Source organism: Diprion similis, chromosome 5 (genome assembly GCF_021155765.1).
Source record: "Diprion similis isolate iyDipSimi1 chromosome 5, iyDipSimi1.1, whole genome shotgun sequence".
Taxonomy (NCBI): Eukaryota; Metazoa; Arthropoda; class Insecta; order Hymenoptera; family Diprionidae; genus Diprion; species Diprion similis.
Genome location: NC_060109.1, coordinates 1,256,077 through 1,280,833, shown reverse-complemented (window position 1 = coordinate 1,280,833; position 24,757 = coordinate 1,256,077). Strand labels below are relative to the sequence as shown.

The 24,757-nt window shown below is 34.0% G+C and overlaps 2 protein-coding genes across 3 annotated transcripts in view; one reads left to right on the top strand and one right to left on the bottom strand.

Moving 5' to 3' along the window:
• LOC124406305 (26S proteasome non-ATPase regulatory subunit 1) overlaps positions 1-11,880 on the top strand; it is a 73,040-nt gene extending 61,160 nt beyond the window's left edge. Inside the window, exons 11-14 of the mRNA XM_046881679.1 lie at positions 7,099-7,433; positions 9,858-10,210; positions 10,621-11,008; positions 11,809-11,880. Coding sequence (XP_046737635.1) covers positions 7,099-7,433; positions 9,858-10,210; positions 10,621-11,008; positions 11,809-11,879 — 1,147 coding nt within the window. The 3' untranslated portion in view covers position 11,880. The remainder of the gene's footprint in view (positions 1-7,098; positions 7,434-9,857; positions 10,211-10,620; positions 11,009-11,808) is intronic.
• LOC124406307 (5-hydroxytryptamine receptor 2A) overlaps positions 1-24,757 on the bottom strand; it is a 103,731-nt gene that overhangs the window by 5,502 nt on the left and 73,472 nt on the right. Inside the window, exons 2-4 of one of the 2 annotated variants that reach the window (XM_046881680.1) lie at positions 17,123-17,355; positions 5,838-6,054; positions 2,691-3,099 (exon numbers count right to left, since the gene is read on the bottom strand). In XM_046881680.1, the coding sequence (XP_046737636.1) occupies positions 2,691-3,099; positions 5,838-6,054; positions 17,123-17,355 (859 nt within the window). The remainder of the gene's footprint in view (positions 1-2,690; positions 3,100-5,837; positions 6,055-17,122; positions 17,356-24,757) is intronic. The other variant, XM_046881681.1, reaches the window with a different exon arrangement.

Below are 24,757 nucleotides of genomic sequence, written 5' to 3'. Positions count from 1 at the left end.
AGCCCACTCCAAAGGACAGTTGAAAAAAAAAAAAAATTTTAAGAGGTCGCTCCAAATTTAAAAAAATGTCAAAAATCGTCAAAAATCAAATTAAAAAAATTATATTTTCACTATTTTGTTTGATTTTTAATTCATGACGTGGTGTATTGTTATCGATTCTTTTTTACTAGATTAAAGAAAAAAAATTTACGAAATTTTAATATGAATATTAAAAGGTCGCTCGAAAAGATCTAAAGGAATGCACCAAAAAATTGAAAAAAAATTATGAGCGACCTTTCAAAATACAAATTTTGAACTGAAACTTTCGGAAACTTATTTTTTTTGGTCTATAAAATTATACCGTAACGAGAAAAAATTTTTTTTTTTTTAAAATCGATTTTTGACGATTTCTGACGTTTTAAAAAATGTGGAGCGACTTCTTAAAAATTTTTTTTTGAACTGTCCTTTGGAGTGGGCTCTTAAAACATGAAAAACTAACATTTTGTCACACGAGACTCAAAGAAAAAAAAATAGTCGGTTTTTTTGCGCCACCCTAATCCACATACAAACTAATCGATACGAATTCAGTCTGGTTATGCAAAAAAGCAAAGTGCCGAGAAAAAAGAAAAGAAACAAAAAAACAGCAAAGACAAATGTTCCGGAAAAAAATATGATAAGCATTCTGAATAAAATTTTTCGCGTAATACAACTTTGGCATTGAAAAAAAAAAAGAAAAAATGTTCCTGAGTAAATTTCATTCGGTATAATGACTCTGTAACGTATCTTTGAAGGTTTTTTTTCTTACCCCCGAGTTGAGAATATAAAATTCAATAATTCTGCAAATTTTTCCTGAATTTTTTTTCATCTTCATTTTGCGAAATATTTCCTAATGCGTAAGAAATGCGTCGAGGTGTGCGTAACACGTTTTCGCTTTTCGGTTACTGTTCCTTCGGGAATATGTTATACACACGTAATGTAGACAGATACAGCGAAGCTTAGACAAGTTTTGACGAAGTTCCTTAACCGTGACCGCGACGTGCCGTTATATATATACATACTATGTATATATATATATATATATATATATATATCCACAGCTAGTCTACACTTACATTATACAGGCGTACACGCGGTATAATAAACGGCGGCTTATTCAACGGCGTAGAATTTCCACCTAAACTTTACCTAATCCTTCTAAATCCCTGAAAGACACGATCAGGATCAGCGCAGGGATTTGCTCAAACTGTAGAGATTCGCAGTCTTCAATACCGTGTATAATTTACACACACACACACACACATACACGAGGTATACAGAATTTCAGGAATATAACGAGAAGACGCAGCGTTCGCAATAATTTACGTCAACTTCGTCTTGGATTATATAATGTATACCATATACACGCAATCAATTTCGCGAAAACATTTTAAATCATTATTTTTCATCACACATCTGCTGACTCTGCAGAATTATTAATTTTTATTTTTATTTTTTCTCATTTTCCTTTGGCAGAAACGAAAATAAAATGAAAAAGAATACGTTTCTGATATAAATACACTTTTTTCTGAAAGTATATATATATCTTTTGGGGGGGGGGGGGGGGGTGTTATACTCGGTCAATTCAATAATCTTTTTTTGCCCCCCCCCCCCCCCTCATCCTTTTTTTTTCTCTTCCTTAGCAAACAAATTCATAATAATCTCTTTAGACGAAACGAGATAATTATCGCAATTAGTTCTAATAAACCTGACGCTTTTTGTATAATATTTATAAAGGCTTGAGATATTTCTTCTATGTGTAGGTAGATACTGTAAGATTTGACTTTCGATTAAAATATCCCGCGTCTTTGGTTCATATAAGGTCTTTCATTTGAGAAATTCAATTATAACCACGCGGATATTACCCTAATCTCATTTTATATTTATATATATGTATATGCATACGTAGGTACTCTGCGAATTTTCGTATTTCATCATTTTCTCTCGTGAGAAGGCCGGCGATATATGGTAATGAAATATTTCTTACGTAATAAATGTATTCATGTATACCGCAACCCTAAACGCTCCTTGAGAAATTCATATTCGGTCATGTATATAACCATTACTCTCCGGATCCTGTTTTAATATATGTTTCGAGCTTTTATCCGCGAGCGTGTTCTTTCAAGCAAATGTATATAAAAAAATAAAAAAATAAACAAGTTGGATAAATTACGGATCTTCAGTCTCTTATATACAGGATTTTTTATTTCATCACGGTATATCACTCGAGGGGTAGATAAATTCAGTCTCTAAATACAAGGTCAGAATATTTTGCAGCAATTGAAAATTCATCAAGGTTGAAACGTTCGTTGTATCCCCCATATAGGCGAGAATCGTTCTGAAACAGATACCTTTACCGACATTTTACCGACACTTAGCCAAGACACAAACCTTTTTCTACCATCATTTATTTTTTCCATCCCATTATTATTACTCTACTAGAGAGGCAATAATCGCTCTGGAACAGATTCCTTTACCGACATTTTACCGACACTTAGCCAAGACACAAACCTTTTTCTAGTATCATTCATTTCTTCCATCCCATTACTCTTACACTAATAAAACTTCTTTACACGTATATTCTCTCCTTTTCGTTATCGATTGTCGAATCGTTTGTTTATTTATTTTTTTTTCTGTTCTTATACTTGTCTCGCTTATCAAATATCGATTCTCACCCGCTTCGAAAGTTGCAACGATGATGCAGACTACTCGTGTGATGATGATGATGATGCTGCTGATGCTGATGCTGCTGCTGCTGTATCAGGTGTTGATGATTAATTGATCTCGGTGTCGGTGGCGTCTGGCTACCCGCAGCTGCCGCCGCCATGCCTTCCAGGCCTCTCGAAAGCTTTAGCATTTCGGCACCAAAAGCGTGGAGAGCTGACATCGCCGAAGGCGGTGGGTCGCTTTCCGGTAACCACAGTTCGTGTGTGTCGATGGTAGTCAGTTCCGTGTCTGTCGAGGCGCCGGAAGTATGCTGCGGCGTGCCACCACCCCCGCCCCCCACGCCGACCCCACCGACCCCCACACCACCGCCGCCCTTGTTCATCAGCAATCTTCTCCATGTACACCTTCTGTCCAAACCTGTCGGGCAAACGGTCCAATGATTTTTATTTCCTGTGAATAATAAGCATTTTTTATTTTCGAATCAACGAACGAGGGTTGAGCAAACGAATCTTTATCACGAGTGGACGAATGAATGAATAAATCTTCGGGTTATGTATAAAAATTATTCCGATCAAGGTGTATTAAAATATATTTAATCAATGGAGAAAAAGAGAGAATAATTGGCGAATCCTGAATAAAGAAACACATTAATATATGAATTACTACTAGATCGATACGTGATCAAATTGTAACCTCAAATCGTGCAAATTTATTAATAAAATTCAACGAAATAGACAGTTGAAAATTAACTTTCGGATGAATCGGGACAGGAATAATGAGATGGGGAAAAAAAAGTTGTACAAGTTAGGAAATAAGTTTTTTTTTTCTACAGCGTTTAGGAATTATTGCAGAACAAAAGGAGAGATTTTTTTTTTTTTTTTCATTTCGCCAAAACTCGCGAATTTTTTTACTAATCCACACGATTTGTACTGAAATTTTTTTTTTTTTTTCCCATTTGTATTACATATATAACGTGAATCAATTTTAAGACGTACAAATATTATTACAAAATTATTTATTTATTTTTTTTTTCTTATCGTCGGTGTTATTCAATCTTGAATTTTACTCCAATTACGGGGCTGACTTGTTTCTACTTTTTGACATCTCATTTGTACCGGAATTCACCAGCGCGAGTAAAACAACAAGGGTAGATTCCTGCGGTTGAAGGGAGTGACTGATTGCTCCCTTAACTTTGCTCGGCGAAATCGACCTACCACTTTATATTATTATATACATGTGTACCAAAAACGCATACTGATTTCAAACTTTTTCTTTAATTGCAAGTATTTCGAATGTTGTAATTCGTCAAAGATCGTCTGCTGGTGATAATAATTTCTTGCAATTGGTAAATAAATACAACATTGTTCGTAAAAATTTTATTTCCTATTGCACGGGTGTATACCTATGCATAAATAATATTATATTATTATAAAATAGAAAAAGAAGATAAAATAGGTGACGAGGAAATGAAATAAACGCTATATTGAATATATTCGTGGAAACTATTTTCCTCTCAAAGTTTTTATTTCTTATTATTTTTTTTTACTTTAAATTCTCTCAACTTTCTTTTCTTTCTTCGAACTTATTCACGGGGGGGGGGGGGGGGGGAGGGGGTACAAGAATCCCATAATTGCGGTTTATTATACTATATAAACTTCCGGTGAAGTTTCGTAACTGCTATAACTCTACTCTCGTTATATTCTCGAACGGATTAACAATTCACGGCTCTATGTGTATACACGTGAATTATAAAAACTGCAACTGTGCAATTTCTCCAATTACAACGTCGTTTCACTTCTTTCTCGTTGTTTCATAAAAAGAAGACAGCGAGAGAGAGAGAGAGAAAAATTAGAATTCCCTCGTAAAAATCCTCTTCGTCCCCCCTCGTCCTAGTGAATTATATCAATTTCATGTTTATTTCAAAACGTGAAAAATTTTATAAATCAAAAAGCATTTCGTCTACTCAAGTGATTTTATAAATTATACGATGTCGAATGAAAGTTACACGAAAAAATTGTAATTTATCTTTATAAATAATATTCAAACCCAATACCTACAATAATCTTTCGATTTTTACGTTACTCGGAGCGTTAATTTTTTCAATGAAATAAACATCGAAAGAAATAAAGAAAGTGAGAAAAAGATATCGTAACGATAGAAATAAATAACTAAATTATTGATTACCGCTCATTGTTAATGTATTACACGATTTCTCGGCGAGATAGGAAATTCGAGGAGGAGGGGGGGGGGGGGGGCGAAGGGGGGGATGGGGGTTAATAATTAACTTGGAGGATGGCCGGAACTTTAAACACTGCTTAGTGATATTAATGAATTAATACTTAATCAAGAGCGGAATATCTGCGGTGCGTTCGGTCAAACGAAACGAAACGAAACGAGGTGAGGTTTTATGAAGGGGGCGTGTCCACGTGTATATATATATGTATATAAATATATATGTATATTAGGGTGGCGCAAAAAAACCGACCATCTTTTTTTTTTTTTTTAGTCTCGTGTGACAAAATGTTAGTTTTTGATGTTTTAAGAGCCCACTCCAAAGGACAGCTCGAAAAAAAAAAATTTGAATAGGTCGCTCCAAATTTTTTAAAATGTCAAAATTAATGTCAGGATTCACTCGCTTGTATAGATTACGTATTTATGTGTATTAGTATGTGTAAAATGAGAATATATCGCATGACTCTCGCGTGGGTTAGTAGGTGAATATTTTTTTTTTTTTTTTTTTTTTTTTTAATACCAATTTATATCTACGCGAATAACGTACATCTGATGGAAAATAGAAAAACAACAAAAAAAAAAAAATTCATGCCAATTTCAAAGTTTTTATTGATTTTATTTGGCTTTCGTTTGTTTTTTTTTTTTTTTTTTTCTTGTTTGCCATTTAAAACTCTCGGGTTACATAAAATTTCAAGAAGACAAAATTTTTTTCGTATCTAGCTCTCCTCGAATGTAGAAAAAGAAAAAAAAAAAAAAAAAAAAAAAAAAGCTCGACAATATTCAAAGACAAATAAATTTCCGTCGCTGGTCCGAGTTTCCAACCTGCCGTATAAATTATCACTATCATCGCCGCCAGGATCAACCTGATTAACATAATCGCCTTTGTAATTATCGTCAGGTTAGTGTACAGAGAATACACTAACCTCCCACAGGCGTGCCCTGGGGCCCACCCAACCACCCTGAGGACCAACCTGCTCCTCCGCCAATATTTTGACGCTGTTCCGCTAGGAGACGAACCGTTAATGCGTAGGTCAGGAGCATCACTCCCAATGGAATGTAGAACGAGATTATACTACCGATCAGCTTGTAGAGTGGATCTGGTATCTGACAGGCTCCGTTCACGAGAACCGAATTATCGTCCTGAAACAGAAAGACAAGGAAATCCTGAAAATTTAATTTTTATCCCTTGAATGGTGAAGTTTTTTTCGGTTGCTGCTTTAAAAAGTGCCCCAAAGTGGTAAAAAAAAAAAAAAAAAATTCCCCACGAAATTCTGGAAATCTTATCTATTATCGTAGAATAAGGCACCAATCACGATATTGATGATTTGATCATTTGTTTAAACAATATAATCGTATGAACAAAGGAAAACGTGGCACGAGTGACCCACTTAAGTTACCACTCAAGGGTTATTTATCCTTAAATGTAATTCAGTAGTTTCTACAACCTGGAATAACCTGGAACTCCTTGAATTCGAAGGGATTTTTTTTTTTTTCTTTTTGACCTCATAAAATATCCTGGAATTATCAGGGAATTTTGGACTCGCAATTCACGGAATTTTTTCGCGAATAAATTTTTTTGTCTTTGTTGGTTTGCCTGGAAAAACATGAAATCCTTAGGAAATTAGAATTCGGATTTTCATCACTTCTAAGTTGAATCTTGAACGATAATTTAATCTCCTTGATGCATTGCTTGAGAAATTTTTTTTTTTATACAAGAACTTGAACGTTTAAGTCGAATAAAAAAGTAGGAATAAACGATTGGGGAAAATTTTGTATTGTATTACAGAGAAATAAGTGTTTTGAAAAAAAAAAAAGAAAAAAAAAATACCAAAAAAATCCTAGAAAAGTAAGAAATTTAAGATTAATGAAATAAGATAAAAGATCAATCTCGACAAGTATTTTTAACCTTAAAAAATTAGCTGATAGTCTAATAGACTTCAATTCAATTCAATTCAATTCAAAACAAAAAATCATGGAAAACCAAAGAATTTAAAGATTAATCTCGACAAGTATTATTAACCTTAAAAAATCATCCGATAGTCTGATAATTTACGTTAGTTTAATAAACTTCGATTCAAAGAGGCAAAAAAAAAAAAAAAAAAAAAAAAAAAAAAACGAAAGCAAAAGAAACAAAAAAAAAAAAAAAATTAATTCACTTTTCTTCTTTTTGAAAATCTTTTTCAGAACCCCCGAACAGTGTCCCAGCGTCGTTTCGCTTCTCGCTGAGAGCTACAACCCCCACGTCAGATACGGGGCTGCAATGGCGCTGGGCATTGCCTGCGCTGGAACAGGGTTGAAGGAGGCGATCGCGTTGCTGGACCCAATGACAAACGACCCTGTGAACTTCGTCCGTCAAGGAGCGCTGATCGCCTCGGCGATGATCCTGATACAGCAGACCGAAGCCACCTGCCCAAGGGTCAAAGATTTCCGTGCCCTTTACGCAAAGGTCATCGTCGACAAGCACGAGGACGTCATGGCCAAGTTCGGCGCCATTTTGGCCCAAGGAATCATCGACGCCGGTAAGAATATTCGACAATCTTCTTTTCGCGAAAAAGTACGAGAAATAAGGGAAAAAAAAAAAAATAATAATTTCAGAAAGAAAAGAAAACGACGATAGGGGTGGGTAAGAAAATTTTCTTTCAAGTCGAAAACTTCGGTTTTCTTTGTTTTTCTTTTTGAAACTGAGAGCAATTTTGATCCCCCCCCCCCCCCCCCCCCCCCAACACACAAAAGCAGATTCAAAAATGAAACAAAAATTTATTCAATGTTTTTTCTTTTCGATCTATAAAAATTCTCTTTCTTTCTCTGTCTCTCTCTCTCTCTCTCGCTCTTTTTCTTTCTTGACGCTTCAAGATTATCGCACTTGCGACTTGAAATTTATTATGCCCCGAGCCCTGCTTGGCCAGTACTTTCTCTTTCCCTAAGGACCTCGGAACCGGAAAATGTTAATGAAGTTTTCGCTTCGAAGGCGCGAAGAGGTAAGAGCAGAGAAAGGAGAAAGTGGGCGAAACTTATTATTCAGGACTAATTCACCAATCGAATAAATAGCCGTCTTTTTTCAAGAATCATAATTCTTTGCAATTTCGTTATTCTTTTTTTTTTTTTTTTTTTCTTTTTCCTTCTTTCTTCTCCTCTCAATGCTTTGTTCACGGTGTTTTTTTTTTTTTTTTCTCCTTTCGCCTCTTTTATTTCTCCCTCTTGTACATTTCTCTTTTGTTTTAACGATGAAGAATAAATGAGTACGCGTGAAATATCCTCTAAAAATTTTCAGAGAATTTCATTACATCTTGGAGGGAGAATTTTTCTTTTTTTCTTTCTTTCTTTCTACCTTATGAACCTTTTTCTATGTCAGAAACTGTCAGAGATCTTGCGATTTATTGTACAGATTTTGTTCTTTTATATTATACTCCTCGTTTCCATATTTTTAAACTAATACTTCGCTGCAATGATGTAGCAATAATTCTTTCATTTCCGTGATCCTTCCGCAAAGTTTTCCGAGATTTAATAATGTCGTATTTACTTTATTGGATTTCAGCCATTTTTTCCGATTTCAGAGATTGAAATTGATGTTCATGTACTCCGTTTACGGTTTTTTTTTTTTTTTTTTTTTTTTTTTTTTTTTTTTTTTTTTCATTCAATTTCACGCTCTTTTTTCTAGCATAATATTCATACGGATACTGCACTGCAAGTGAAATCATTTCTAAAATTTTTCACCCTCGAAAATGAACGCAGAGATTTTTTTCAACTAGTATAGCATACTTGATATTTTTTTTGATCTATTCTGCTCTTTGGAATCACATCAATCGCTAAATAAATTTAAACAAGATTCAAAAAAATAAAGGTAGACATTCTCATACCCGTAAACTCAATTTACTGAAATATTAGACGTTCTGGAAATGTTTTAAAATCAGTTTTGGATTCAGTAAGAAAATGCTCATTTGATGAGATTTTTTATTGACGACGATTCGTTCGGTAAACTAAAAGATTAGCATGACGTTCTAGAAACAATATGAAAACAGATTTGGATTCAGCAGGGATATAAATTAATGTGATAAGAACCCGATATTTTTAGTTATGACAATTTTTGTACAACGTTCTGTTTTCAACTCACCATAAAATATTGAAAAATTGATTTTGCAAGAAAATCAGACGTGCTAAGAATGTTTTGAGAACAGATTGGGAATCAGCATCGATCAATTCACTTGGCACGAATCTGACAATTTCATTCAGGATGATTTGGCCTAATCTTTCCAAAAAATGTTTTCAAATCTAGCATTTTTCGTTATTTCAAACCCGATTTGCAGGAAAACCATACATGCTAGAAATATTTTCAAAGCAGATTCGGATTCAGCACAAACAAACTCACTTGCCAAAAGTGAACCAACCGTTTGTCTTCATCGTTCCAAAAAATGCTTTCAAAAACTAACATATTCAGGTATTTCAAACTCGGTTTGCAGGCGAACCATACATGCTAAAAATATTTTCAAAACAGCTTTGGATTCAGCGTTTATGGATTCACTTGGTACAAATGAACCAACCATTAGTCTCAATCCCTCCAAGAAATTCTTTCAAATCTAGAATTTTTCGTTATTTCAAACTCGATTTACAGCAAAACCATACATGCTAGAAATATTTTCAAAACAGATTCGGATTCAGTATAAACAAATTCACTTGCAAAAATTGAACCAACCGTTCGTCTCAATCTCTCCAAAAAGTGCTTCCAAAAACTAGCATATTCAGGTATTTCAAACTCAGTTTGCAGGCGAACTATACGTGCTAGAAATATTTGAAAAAAAAAGGTGAATTCACTTCTGAAATCCCGACAGATTCATTCCGTGCAATTTTCGATTATTGACGATTTCTTAACCCCCCCCCCCACCCCCCCACCCAAAAAAAAAAAAAACTCAAAGAACGTAAAAAACGGCAATTTCGTCGCTCTACAGGCGGACGAAACGTGACGGTTTCTCTGCAATCGAGAACCGGACACACGAACATGCTGGCGGTGGTTGGTGCCCTGGTGTTCACTCAATACTGGTACTGGTTCCCTCTGGCCCATTGCCTGGCTTTGGCTTTCACGCCAACCTGCTTGATCGCCCTGAACGCACAGCTCAAAATGCCGAAGCTCGAAATTCGTTCGAATGCTCGACCAAGTGTATACGCTTATCCGGCACCACTCGAGGAAAAGAAACGCGAGGAAAGGGAAAAAGTCACCACCGCTGTTCTCAGCATCGCCGCACGTGCTCGAAGGCGCGAATCCGAAAGACGGGCTCGCGATTCTCACGAGAAGATGGAAGTGGTGAGTATAAACTCTTCGGAGCCATCCGCCATTTTTCGTTTTCAGGTCGTTTTTGAATCGATAATTAAAAAAAAAAAAAAATCCACCATTTTTTTTTTAAATTTTGTCATATTTTCTTTTGTTTCTTTTTTTGACGCTGTTGAAACATATTATTAACCTAAAATTACACCGACGATTTGGAAAAATTTAATTTTCCGTTGAAAGAAAGTCAAAAAATGCGTCAAAGTGAGATAATTTTGATGAGAATTACACGCTAAAAATTTAATTTCGGTTCATCTTACCGGTAAGCCTGTTTTTTTTTTTTTTTTTTCATTTTCATTTTGTTTTTGTTTGTTTTTTTTTGTCTTCACTTCTTCATCACTTCGCGTCTCTTCTATCGATTGGAATTATTTTATCACGCATTCGTAAAGGATCCGTCTCCGTCCGAGACGAAGGAATCGGTAGAGATGAAGGAGGAGAAAAAGGAGGACAAGAAAAAGGACAAGGAGGATAAGGATAAGGCGGACAAAAAAGCCGCGGGAAGCAGCAAGGACGATGGTGGAGAGAAGAGCGAGAAGGAGAAGGAAAAGGAAAAGGAAAAGGAAAAGGAAAAGGAAAAGGAGAAGGAGAAGAAGGAACCCGAACCGAATTTCGAGATCTTACAGAATCCCGCTCGCATCATGCGCCAACAGTTGAAACTGATTTCTCTCGTTCCCGGAAGTCAGTACGCTCCTGTTAAGGATGTCGGAATTGGCGGCATCGTCATGGTCAAGCACATCAAGCCCGAGGCCGAAGAGGAACTCGTGGAACCTGTTGCTGGTAAGCCGGATTCAAAAAGACTTACGGAAGTTGAGTTAGTAACGTTGGCGTAACTGAAAGTCGATTAAATATCTTTACTTTTATTAAACTTTTTTTTTTTTTTTTTATTTAAATACGAGTCACAGTTTTTGATCCGTAAGTTTTTACTCAAATTTGGACAATCCTCAAGTTTACGGATCACTGTTTTTTTTTTTTTTTTTTTTTTTTTATGTATGTATGTATCGTTACGTCAACGTTGCCAACATCGAAAGTTCTAGTTTTTCATTCAAGAAAATTTTTCCTCGATTTTTTCAACATAACAAATTTGACAAACAATGTTTGAATTAAAAAAAAAAAAAAAAAAATTCATTGAGAATCTAAATACTTACTTACATATTTCTCAGGTGATCAAAATTTTGTACTTTCAAAAAAATCAGAAAAAGAATACAAACAATTTGAAAAATAAGCAGATTTTACCGAATTTTGAGTATTCGCATTTATCCAAAGATCGAAATTTTGAAAACGTGGTATTTGTACAAGATATACAAGATGAAGGATTGAAAATCTCACACGACGTAAACCGAAATAAGAAATAACGACTTGAATTCTATATATATATATAAAAAAAATTTTTAAAAATAAAAAAAAAAAAAATATCTCAGAAATTTATGCACAATTTGCAAAAACTTTATAGAATCAGATCTCTGCAAAGTATCTTAAGTATTTATTTCCTTTTGTTTCGAGAAATATTAATTGATCAACATTGTTTCCATTTTTTTTTTTTTTTTTGTTTTTTTTTTTTTTTTTTGTTTTCTCTACAGCATTCGGTCCAAAACCGGACGAAGAAAAAGAGGCCGAAGCTCCGGAACCGTTCGAGTACATCGAAGATTAAATAATAAAAGCGATAAAAGAAGACGTATTGAATCGGATATATGATGAAATTGTAACATGTATTCAATTATGTGTAATGAATGTTCGGTAGTGAATTTTTAATCAATGTAACACACGATATCAATAACTGTAATCGATAATAGCTTTTCGAATTGAAAAAATCTTGAATCACGTGACCGTTTATTCGTTAATTGAGTTTATAATAATTCTAAAACATCGGCAAAGGCAAAAAAAAAAAAAAAAAAAAAAAAAAAAAAAAAAAAAAAAGGAACTTCGTTACGATAAACTTATACAACTTCGTCAGAATTATCGTTATTTATTTTTACTCTTGTTATTAAATATAAATAAACATTATCGTTGCACACCGCGATACTGTAAATTTATACAAACATTTTGACGATATCAACAGTAAGAAATGATATTTTATATCTTCATTCGCCCTCCGATTATTATTCTTCTTTCGTTAGGTGTTGTCTACTTCTCGATTCGATCTCGGACGAATCAGTTTCGCCGTAGACGCCGTCGTGTAAACTTCGATATGAAAATAAATGTATCCCGTATATACTTGTGTCTGTGCGCATTAAGACTTGAGGCTGTTTACATTGCGATTCTTACCCATCCTCACGTCCTTGTTGAAAATAATAATAACCAAACCTCGAATCAAGTTTTCGGTTTAGAAAGTGTATCGCAAGTTTTTTTAATAGAAATTATCAGTGATTTTTTACAACAAATTAAGGCAACTTGATTTTTCAAATTTAAGTAACTGAATGAATATCAAAGTTTTAGTTCCGATTAGCGTGAATAAATTATCTGTTTGTGATATGATTATTATTATTATTATTATTTTTTTTTTTTTTTTTTAACAAAAGTGAGTTTAATCAGAATTCTGGCAATTTTGAAACACATCGACGCGTTTTGTGATTTTAGCTACTACAAGTTGTGCCAAATTGTGTAAGGAAAATTCGAGAAACGATTCGTAAGGACAGAGAAAAAGGAAAACAACGAAAGGTAAGAACGATTGTAAAACAAAAAAAAAATTTTTTTGTTTCTTTTTTTCCGGAAATTATATTATACGCATTTATCTAATTCAAGTTCATTCGTTTGTGAAATGTAATCAGAATTCTTAAAATTTTGAAACATATCGACGGATTAGAGTCTTTGTATTCGAAAGTGTATCGCAAGTTTTTTTAAATAAATTTTCAGTGATTTTTTACAACCAATTAAGGCAACTTGATTTTTCAAAATTAACAAGTTGAATGAATATCAAAGTTTTAGTTCCGATTAGCGTGAATAAATTATCTGTTTGTGATATGATTATTTTTTTTTTTTTTAACAAAAGTGAGTTTAATCAAAATTCTTGAAATTTTGAAACACATCGACGCGTTTTGTGATTTTAGCTACTACAAGTTGTGCCAAATTGTGTAAGGAAAGTTCGAGAAACGATTCGGAAGGACAAAGAAAAAAGAAAACAACGAAAGGTAAGAACGATTGTAGAACAAAAATTTTTTTTTTTTCTCATATTATACGCATTTATCTAATTCACGTTGATTCGTTTGTAAAATGTGTTATTTCAGTTAATCGTAATCGCAGATTCTTGCTTCATTCATTCGCGTTACTACGCATTTATTGTTATCATTCTCGACCGCGATGATCACAGTGTTGTTCACTGACCTATCTCAAATCTCTCTCTCTCTCTCTCTCTCTCTCTCTCTTTCTCTCTACACGCTTCGAAGTCGAGTTTAAAGATAAACAACGCAATGTTTATCGTTTACACGGAACGCGTGTGATAAATCAGGGACAAAGTCAAAAGAATTTGTTCTCTCTCTCTCTCTCTCTCTCTCTCTCTCTCTCTCTCTCTCTCTCTCTCTTTCTCTTTCTTTTCTGTCGACGTAACTTTATTTCACGCTGTTTTAATCGACTTGAAGTTAGAAGCTTTCAAACTTCAAACTCGTGTTTGATCTTGTTTTAATTACGCATCGGATTATACTTATACCGATAGGTGCTTCTTTTTACTTCCTCTGACAACAAGTAACTAGTAAGAAACAAGAAGTGCTTTACGTAGCGATTTCAAACAAATTCTGTTGAGGTTGTTTTAAGGGGTCTATTCAAGTGACGACCAAAAAGAAAAAAAAAAAAAAGGTTTTTTCAAGAATTTTTTTTAACAAGTTTTAACTGTAAAATTTTTTTTTTTTTAAGAATTCGAGACTGCATTTATTAAACTTGACAAAATCTATATCAATATGTAGATTATATTATCATAAAAAAAAAAAAAAAAAAAAATTTAGACTTATTTTAATCACTTTTTATACACGAAAATCGTAGTTGAAAATCAGTGAAAAAAAGGTAGATCTGTTTTATATTCAAGGCATGTCAACGGCCTCGGAATGAATCATATGATTTTTTATATTTGCAAAACTAACAAAATTGCGGCCATTTTTCGAAAAGTTGAAAAAGACCGCTTTTTTCGCAGTTTTTTGCAAATAGAATATAGTCAAAATCGAAATTCCAAAAAATGTATTATTCATTTCAAGACCATTAACATTCAGGTTAACCATCTCCAACAAATCATCAATACCACAAAACCTAACTTTTTTCAGACTAATTTTCAAAACAAAAAAATGATCAAAATCAATAAAAAAAAATAATTTCATGCAATTTGAGAACGTATTCATCAAGCCTAACAAAGTCTGTATCAATACTTACAGTTAAAACTTGTTAAAAAAATTCTTGAAAAACTCTTGATCCCTTGATACAAGTCGAGAAAATTCCCGGGAATCATCGGGAAAATTACGGCTTTTCATCGATAACGATGAACACGTTTTTTCTTACACACGGTTTTTCTGATGTTCGGATTCTGAAGTTGTTTTTCCCTTTATCTTTCTCTTTGAATTTCAATCGCTTCGTGGAAATTCATTCACGAACAAAGTGCCTTACAAACGGTAGAAACAAATCGATTTGTCTCGAGTCGGAGCTTTTTCGATTAAAATTCCATGACTTTTTTGCCTTTCGATTAGATCTCATTCGATCCCCTTAAATTGCAGTTCTTGAATTTCTGGCCAATTTTTTTCCGAATTCTCCTCAATCAGACAAAACATAATCAAAGTGTAAAAAACTCAAAAAATGCGCAGCAACCATGCATAAATGAGAAAGAGAATTGCTTTTTCTGTCTGAAAACTGACTAAAAAATCATCATCGATAGTTACTTTTTCATTAATCCAAAATGATAGGCTACGAATATACTTCAAACACTCGAAACTCGAAATTTTACTCAAAAAACCAAAGTTGTAAACAAATCCGTATAAAATTTAACAGTTTATTATTGAATGGTAAAAAATAATAAATATTTATCTGACAACAAGTCGGATAAAGTCTTTTTTCACAGTTTTCCGTAAAAACCTTAGAATAATTTTTCATCGAGTGACGGAATAGAGTTTGAAAAATACTTTATTTCTCACTTTCTCCAAAGAGAAAAATCTTAACGGCCGATATTTTTCTCCATAATATTAGCCTGTTTCTCGGCTCGGAGTGGGTATTATTTTATGTATCAAACGTTGGGGGCGAAAGCTGGCACAGCTGGATTCCCGGAGTGCCAGCTGCGTCCCGAGGGATTCGAGATATACCAAGAAGAGAAGAAGAGAAGAGAGAAGCATGGCGAAATGCTTTCTGAGCTGAGCTCGTAGAAACGTTTCTTGACTTCCTCTGTCGGACTTAATCACATTTTCCCGAGGCAACCGTCAATTCCGATAATTAAAAATCCTCCCAACCTTTGACCTCCCCGAGGTAATTCAAACGTCTGATGCCGCCGCCGCCGCTGCTTTTCCTGCTGTTTTTTGTTTTTTTCTCCCCCCCCTCCCCCCCTTTTTTTTTGTTTTTTTGCTGCAGGTAGCCATGCATTGGATTGAGAATTTATATCGCTGAACAATTTTGCTTTTCTTTTTTTTCGTATTCGTTGCCTGATTTTTTTTTTTTTTTTCTTCGTAAATAAGGCTCAAATTGAATTGGTTTTGTGTGTTTTTTTTTTATGATTCGGGTTTTTGTGCTCATTTTTTCTCTCTCTCTCTCTCTCTCTCTCTACGTATGACGCGCAACGCGTGTGTGGTCGACCAGCTAATTGGATCTGTTCGGATGAATTGATTGGTGAAATTTTGATTGATGAACGAGAATTCGAAACAAAATTGCGTATCTTTTTTCCTACCACGTATCCCGGAAATTGTATTCAATGTGTGTGTTTGTTTGTTTTTTTTTTTTTTTCCCCGTTTTCTTTTCTAAATCTTTTTTTCGCGAATTCGTATCACGCTTGCAAAACCGTTTGCAGTGATTATAGAAATCTTGAAGGAATCTTGTACACACGCGTGTACGCAACGTGGGAAATTTAAAATGAAACCTTTCATTTTCTTTTTGTTTGTGTAAACAGAATTTTTTGAGAATGTTGAAAAAGGTACTTTTCTAAATTATTCCCAGTATTTGCAAATAATTGAACAGTGGAATAAAGAGTCTGAAAAAATTCAAGGTGCTGTTTTAGAGTTGGAACGATAGCAGAAAATTTTTTTAAACAAAATTAGGTTGTTTAGGTTCGCATGGAACATTATCCATATACATATATGTATACATTGCGATATTATTGTTATGACAATTTATCAGAATTGCGATTATACACCGCGGTTGAAGAATAAAAAAAATCTCTAGACTTCTTCGTTCTTGGTAACTTATTTCCACGGTAAATTGAGAGTGATTCGAATTGGCGAAAAACATCAATTTCGCACTTTTAATTCTGATTTATTCATCATCGTGAAGAAAATTTTGCCATTTTTTTTTTTTCGTTATTTTACAAAATCGAAACGGCGAGATTCAGACCTTGGTTGGTTTCGCGTGGAATTAATTACCGATATCTAGAAAAATGATCAAATTAATTTTGTGTAAAATTGGAAACAAAAAAAAAAACAACCAAATCAATAAAAAATAAAACTATGTACATACACAAAGGATAAAGTTTGAGACGCTAATTTGGAAAGGCAATCAACTTACGAATCTTTTATCGTTTTCGGATATTGGATGAAAAAAAGCAGAACGAAAAAAAAAAAAAAAAAAAGAAAACAAGCGTCACTTCTAGCTTTGTCTGCATACGATAATCGATTTAAAAAATCGGAGATTCGGCTATGAATTTTTTTTCTTCGTCTTTTAATGTTGTTGTTTTTTTTATTTTCCATCTCGTAACTGCGTTTATCGATTAGCGATTACACTCACCTTCGAATACATCAGGCTTAGAGGAAGGCTCATAGCGATGCTGAGAAGCCATACGAATATTATCTTGAGGGTGACTCGTCGCCGCGTTTTGTTGCGTCCAAATTTCATCGGGTAACGGAGGCTCAGATATCTGTCAACCGATATTGTGCAGAGGTGCATTATACTCGCTGTGCAGAAAAGCACGTCGAGGCACATCCAGGCCAGACAGTAGACAGCCGGCAGTGGAAAGTAACCTGAAAAATTGAAAATTTGAAATTGTTAAGCCTTATCGTAGACAAAACTGTCTTTTTTTTATTATCTAAATTATTATAATCAGACGCACGGATTCAATTTCGTCGCTTTTTTTTTTTTTTTTCTCTCGCCTACATTTTATCAGGGTGGCTACACAATTCGGAAAATCTTCGGAAACCTGAAAATTTCAGGGGATTTAACAGAGGCTATGGAAAATCTGGAATTTTTAGGGTAGTTTTAATTTGATTATGGAAAGAACTGAAAATATCATTTTTTTTATCATGGGAATTAGAAATGATTTTTTTGAGGTAACAAGCTTAGTTTTCTTTTTTTTTTTTTTTTTGTCGCCGTCTTTTTCTTGCCTTGAAGTTGAATTGAAGAAAGAAACTGATCAACAGTTAATAACTTGTTGATTATACTTTTTGTGCGATTAAAAATATCCAAAAATATTTGGATAAGCGATGCAAATTTCATTGAAAGTTTACACAGTTTTTCAACGATCTTTCCCGCGTGTAAAATCTTTTTTCCATCCCGCCTGTCGCGAGAATAGTTGGATAATTCTAAATCGTAAATTCTATGTCAAATTTAAATTCAAATACCGGATTCGTCACGTGGAATATAGTTTAAATGGGTTGGCAAAAAAAAAAAAAACAACAAAAAAAAAAATTCAAAGGAAAAAGCTCTTAACATGTAAATTGGGTCGAACATCAATCCGAGCTGCGGATATACGAGAGCTTTGTTGCACATTCTATCCGTGAGGGTGTGTTTCAGACCTGACAAGGAACATCAGTTTAGTGTCCTCGTCTAATTTCGTTGAGACTCATATATATGCTGTAGAATATTGAAGACTAAGAGACACGAATTTTTTTTTTTTTTTCATTCTTTTGTCTGTAGAAAAACAGTTCAAGGGGTAAAAACGACCCCCAAAGATGATGATTTCTTGACGCTCTTTATGTATTTGAATGAAACCAACACTGACATGTCTTTCTTATAATGAATGAAAAAACTTCAGCGTTAGTTTCATTCAAATCCATCAAGCGCATCAAAAAATCATCATCTTTGGGGGTCGTTTTTACCCCTCTAGACAGTTTTTCCGCAGATAAAAAAAAAAAAAAAAAAAAAAAAGAAAAAAAAAATACGTGTCTCTTAGTTTTCAATGTTCTATTCTCAAGGAAATCAGAGGGGGACATCAAACTGATGTTACTTGCGAGTGTCGATATAGGAGAGACTCTTTGCCTAATTTATATGAAACACCAACACATCCGCCTTTCATCATCCTCGCCATTTCTCCCTTTTTTTTTTTTTTTTCTTATCTTTTAAGGGTATTTTTGCGAATATGGGTCGAAGAAAAGTAAAAGAAAAATGTTGGAAGAAAAAAAAACGAAACAAAAAGAAAAACACCTCGGAGAGAAGGGAACGACGTTTAATCCCTTGCAAAGAGGGGTGACAAAGCCGAACCTTCGTGAGAGTAAAAAAAAAAAAAAACGTACGGCTCTAACCCAAAATTAAAATGCCTCACTTTCGACCCTCGTGATGTTTATCTTTGCCTCACCTTCAGCTCTTATTTTTTACCTCATAACTTTAGAGCCCGTTTTTTTCCACTTTGACTTCAGCTGTGGTTATTTATTAATTTTTTTTTTTGTTATTTCTTACTCATGCAGCAACGCTTTTAAACCCACTGCAAACGCAATCCTGACGTCCATATATTTCGTGAGAAGTAGGTGTAATAGTAAATGTAATAGGAATTAAAGTAAAGCCTTTTTTGGATTAATCGTTGTTTTACATACGGGACGGAAAAGTCGAGCTTTTAGTGTTGAAATTTTGTGAAAGTGAAAAGTCAAAAATCCTTTCGGATTTTGGCATATGCGCGTGTATATGAAAAGCCAGCTACATTAAATTTTGGAAGTTTATGTGACTCGGGGTTTAAAGGGTGAACCTTTCCTGGTATGCTCACGCTGCTAGAGTTGAGGATGTCTCGAGTGTACAGTCTGGCTAAAAATGTTTTGAAACAGAATAAAATAACGAAGAGAAAACATATGGAACGTAAAATTATTAACCTTTAGACTGCCGGGATTTGATGAGCTTTAATCCCCTCAGAAAGTCCTTAGGAAAAATTCAAGATGGCGGACAAAAATCCAAACAGTCACTCTACGCAACCATATTAGATCCATCATGATAAATTTAAAAATTTCGAGTTCAGATTCGTAATTAGCGACATTGAAAAACCTCGAATACAGAGTTTCACCGGAATCGAGTGACTTTTCCGATTTTGGTCCGCCGTCTTGAATTTCGAAATTTCGAGTTCAGATTTGCATCGGTGATCTCAAAAACTTCGGAGTACAGAATTTTGATAGGTGGCCCCACAGACTCCGGCGGCCTAAAGGTTAATCAGGGTTTGAGTCAAGCGAGTTGAATTACGTCGAAAATAGATCGATTTGATACTGAATGTGATGAATTCTTATTTTTTATAAAAACTTGAGCGTCAAAAATTTTCGTCCATTACAAAGAAAAAATATTTAGTTTCCAACCTGAAAAATTTCAGAGCTTTTTCACCGGATTGTACCTACCACTGTACCTACACTGAGTACACGATACTTAAAGGTTTTGGGATGAAGGTGGTCTAATTTTGGTCGGTGTTTTAAATTAACCCTCTGAGTCACGGTGGTAAATATTTTTACCACCTATTTTATATCCACTTTTTTCATACCCTTTTGAACCCTTTTGAACCCTTCAATTTATTTTCTTGCGGTTTTTTGCTATTTATAATAGTAGTTCGATCAGATCCGGGGAAAAAATTGTGTCCGGGGATTTTTGGGGCTGCTGATTACGAATCTGAAGTCAAATTTTGAAAATTCAAAATGGCAGATTCAATATGGCGGCCGAAAATTTCAAATTTGATTGAACCTAAGGAAAAAACTCTATCCAGGGGTTTTTGGGGCTATTGATTACGAATCTAAAGTCAAATTTTGAAAATTCAAGATGGCAGATCCAATATGGCGGCCGAAAATTTCAAATTTGATCGAACCCAAGGAAAAAACTCTATCCAGGGGTTTTTGAGGTCGCTGATTACGAATCTGCAATCAGGTTTTGCAAGTTCAGTATAGCGAGTCCAATCAACATTTCCGAGAACCTCTTTATAGAATTTTTCGACCGGATTTGATCAAATTAGTAATTTTCATCCGCCATATCGCATCCGCGATCTTGAATTTTTAAAATTTGATTTCAGGTTCGTAATTGGCGACCCCAAAACGAGTAGAATACTATCTTGTTCTAAAAGTTGATTCAGCACAGTAATGCGTGACTTAAAATGTTAAAAGAGTAAGTGCTCGTGACGCAAGTTTAAGGCTTGGCCGTGAAAGTGGCGGAATCTACTTAATCACCTTTTTCTTAAAATTTAAATTACCACGTTCCCAAGGCACGCTCCTTGTCAACTTTGAACTTTTCTTCACGAAATCGTGAATAAGGTATGATTCCACCACGGAATTACAGCCTCGAAAATTCTGCGCTCATCCCGCAAAGCAAACGAGATTCGACTTCTTTTCATTCTCCTCTCATTTTTCGTTAACTCTTCGCTTTTCATCTCGCTGTTCTCGTTGTCAGTCGTTTTTTTTTTCCTTCTCTTGTTTTCTCGACAATTCCTTCGAATCTAGAAATTTCTTATAAAATTCAATCTACGAGCTATATTTATTGGATATAAATTCTTCTTTTGCAGCTGACCGATTATTTGCAAAAGCGAATAAGAAACAAAAGTCGAAAAAAAAAAAAAAAACAATTACCATCAATTTCATCTGACTTAACAATTTTTCTACGACCAATTTATACGCGTTATTGTTTAATTTTTTACGCATATGTAGCGAATCGTGTTTAAAAATCTTGCAACAATTTAACTGACATACTTTCAAATGTATTAATTAAAATTTATACGTTTCACATATATATTTTTTTATTTTTGTTTTCTAATTTCTTCGCTTTTGGTAGCGGAAAAAAAAATTTGCATTAATTTTTTTTTTTTCTCGTGGCGATCGTTTTTTCAGTACCTAGTAAATAACTGATGTTTGCCCGATAATTGTCACGATATATAATAACAGAGGGCTTAACTTGTGGTCCGCAAACCGCGCGATAACCAATCTCTGGGAAACCCGCAAACGGAAACAAAGCGTGAACTTAATATCCGGCTCACATATGCTTGGCTACAATTCCAACCCCTCATCCTCCGCATCCTCCCTCGAACTCGGAACCCTCGATAATGCGGGGGGGGGGGGGGGGGGGGGGGGGCTAATCTACCGCTTTGTGGCTCGAAAATACAATTTAAATGTAGATACGCCGACTGAAAGATTTGCGATATCGAATTTTGTTGCAGATTACTGAATATATTATTTAATGGAGAGAACTGAAGGAAAAAATTAGCTCGATAGCAAAAAAAAAAAAAAAAAAAGAAGAAAAAAAAAAAACCTTAACCTTCCAGAATTAAAGAAACTTTGAATTTTTTCAAATGAATTTTGCCCATTTTTGAGTCCTCTGAATTAAACAATCCTCAGGATTGTTATTTTATCAGTCTGTAACTTTTTTTTTAGAACAATTTTTAATTTACAATTTTGTAGTGGACAGAACTAAAAACGATGGTTTTTAATAGATTTAATTTAAATAAAAAAAAAAATTACGGCGAGTACAGAAGTTGAATTGTAAAAGGTGAAATGAAAACTTTGAAAGTTTTTGGAAATTTTGACAAGTTTACTTGAAAATTCGAAAGAAATTTTAAAATCGCGGTAAGGTTGAGTGAAAAGAGTATTTCGGGTTCTGAATATTTTTCGTTGCTTCGTAAAGTGCGACGAAAGGTGAACGTGGATGATCGTACGTCGGATGTCCATTAGTGTGCAGGTGGTGGAATTAAGTAACGCGGTAATCAGTGGCTAATACGAGGGTGGAGGTTCCGCCGAATATGAAAGGTATTATTATATGTACGATCATGAATATAAACGGATGAAAAAAAGCATTAATAAAATACGAAAAGGAAACTCTAGGTAAAAAAAAAATGAATAAACAAATAATAATAATAATAATAATAAAGAAAAACCGCGACTAATTTGAAAGCGGAAAATTTCTCGTACAATGCACGGAGCTGAAGCTGGAATAATAATGCATGGAATTAATGAATATAAAAGAAACTGATGAACACGCGTCTCGCCGATCGAAAAGAACGGTAATTGAGGTAGTTACGTTTATTCAGCATGTTACATTCCGAATGAAAAATCTTTTCGCTTCAATATTCCCGTGGGACGAGTCTTTTCAATCAGGAATCGTGGAATTATTGGAGAAATTTATCAATTTTTTTTTTTTTTTCATTATTCTGAGGTACAATAATCCTGAGTCGAGATTTTTTCAGATCGATTTTATCGATATCGAATCCGAATAAATCTTCGTCGTTTTTTTTTTTTTTTTTTTTTTTTTTTTGAAAATAAAACGCTATCATCGTGTATTTTAAAATAGATTTTCGAAAGACTGGTAGTCGGTCAGTTTTCTCACTATTAGTCTCGTTTTTTTAAACTTTTGTTCACTTGTTACTCATTTGCTAATTGAAAATAGGGTGTATTCCTGACGAAATGAATAACTCTGTGGTAGCACTTTTCATTTTTTTACCCTGCAATGATTAATCTGACGAGTAACTTTAGAATGAATTTGTTTTAGATCTAAAAGTCACTTTTCTCACTTCTATGAAACGATTTGATCAGATTGCCATATCAGCCGTGAATCGTTCGTTTTTACACGTCGATAAAAGAATTCAGAAAATTGTTCAAAGCTTTGATTAGAAATTGAAAAATCATTCCCAAATCAGTAAAATTGTAACCGAGTACATTAATTGTATAAAAACTTTGGATTTTTTTTTTTTTTTTTTATAGCTCCAGTTTATATCCTTTGTAATACAATATTTTGCAAGCATTCAATATTACAGTATTAAAAGAGACGGTGAAAAGGAAATAAAGAAAGAAACGAACAGCGACGATAAATTCGTTAGTTATGTAAGAGCGTAATAAGAAGATTTGAAATTCGTTTTTCAAGCGCCCGCAGCTGCTGGAGCGGCTTGAAAATGGAAAAATTTCTTCATTTTCTTTTGGTTATTTTCCGGGCTGCACTCGATGCGGTCTGTGCTTGCTTCCTCTTTGTTCTTGGCTTTAAAGCGCTAATTAGAATGCTTACCATAAAGAAGGGGAGCGAAAGCTTGGCTTAAAATGTCGAGGCGTAACCGTAATACCCTGTATGCATATACTGTATATATACATCGCGTAGGTATGCCGTTGGTATTTAAGTCGTACGACCCTTAGGAATACCGTCGGTTGTGATCTAATCTCTGTTGAATTGAATTTCATATTAATTGTATGCACAATCATTCACGCAAAGTGGCTTTGAGACATTTTTTTTTTTTTTTTCATACATTTTTGTATAAATTCATTTCAAGTCAAATAATAATCGAAGTAACGTGTGAATTCTTGATTGAAATAATTTGTCGAGTTACTTTGAGTAGCTTAATTTATAAAATTTACCAATTGATGCGAAATTATTTATGTAGGTATAAAAGTTGAAGTTATTTGAAACAGCAAATGTTAAGTTGGTTGAATTCTTTTCAAGTTATGTGGACTAATTTGAAATCATAGCAGTGATTATTTGAAGTAACTTGAATGTACTTGGTGATTCAAGTTCGTTAGAAATTCCTGGATTCGGAAAAAAATGACAGTTAATCTGAATGAAAACAACAACTTTACTGTATGTGATAAAACGAATTAAACCAAGTTCGGAAAATGTGAGTGATTTTTTTTTTGTTCGCGTTTACGATCATAATTGGGACGAATATAACGTTGAAGATTTTTTTTTAACGGCTTTGGGTGGAGGCAAAATCGTGGAAAATTCAGAAAATGGAGGAATTAAAGATTAGGGGTCCAATACCGAATTTTCATAAAGGCGAAAGTCTGATGAGTCGAATTTCAGAATGTAGAAAGGACAAAGTCTAGGAAATCAAAGTATAGAATCGTCAGAATTCTGGTCGAAGTCTAGAAAGCAAGAATATAGAATAGTCAGGATAAAACATTGACCTTTTTAAGTTTTGCAATTATATGAACCAGATTTTCGCTTCTAAGTAAACAATTAAGGAATATATTTCTTACTCATCTTGAAGATTCTATATTCTGGATTTTTAGACTAATTACTCTCTAGAAAAAGGTCGAACATATTCAAGGAATATATTTCTGACTCATTTTGACGATTCTATATTTTGGCTTTCTAGACTAACAACTTTCTAGAAAACGGTCAAATATATTCGAGTAATATATTTCTTACTTATCCTGACTCTTCTATATTCTGGATTTTTAGACTAATTACTCTCTAGAAAAAGGTCGAATATATTCAAGGAAT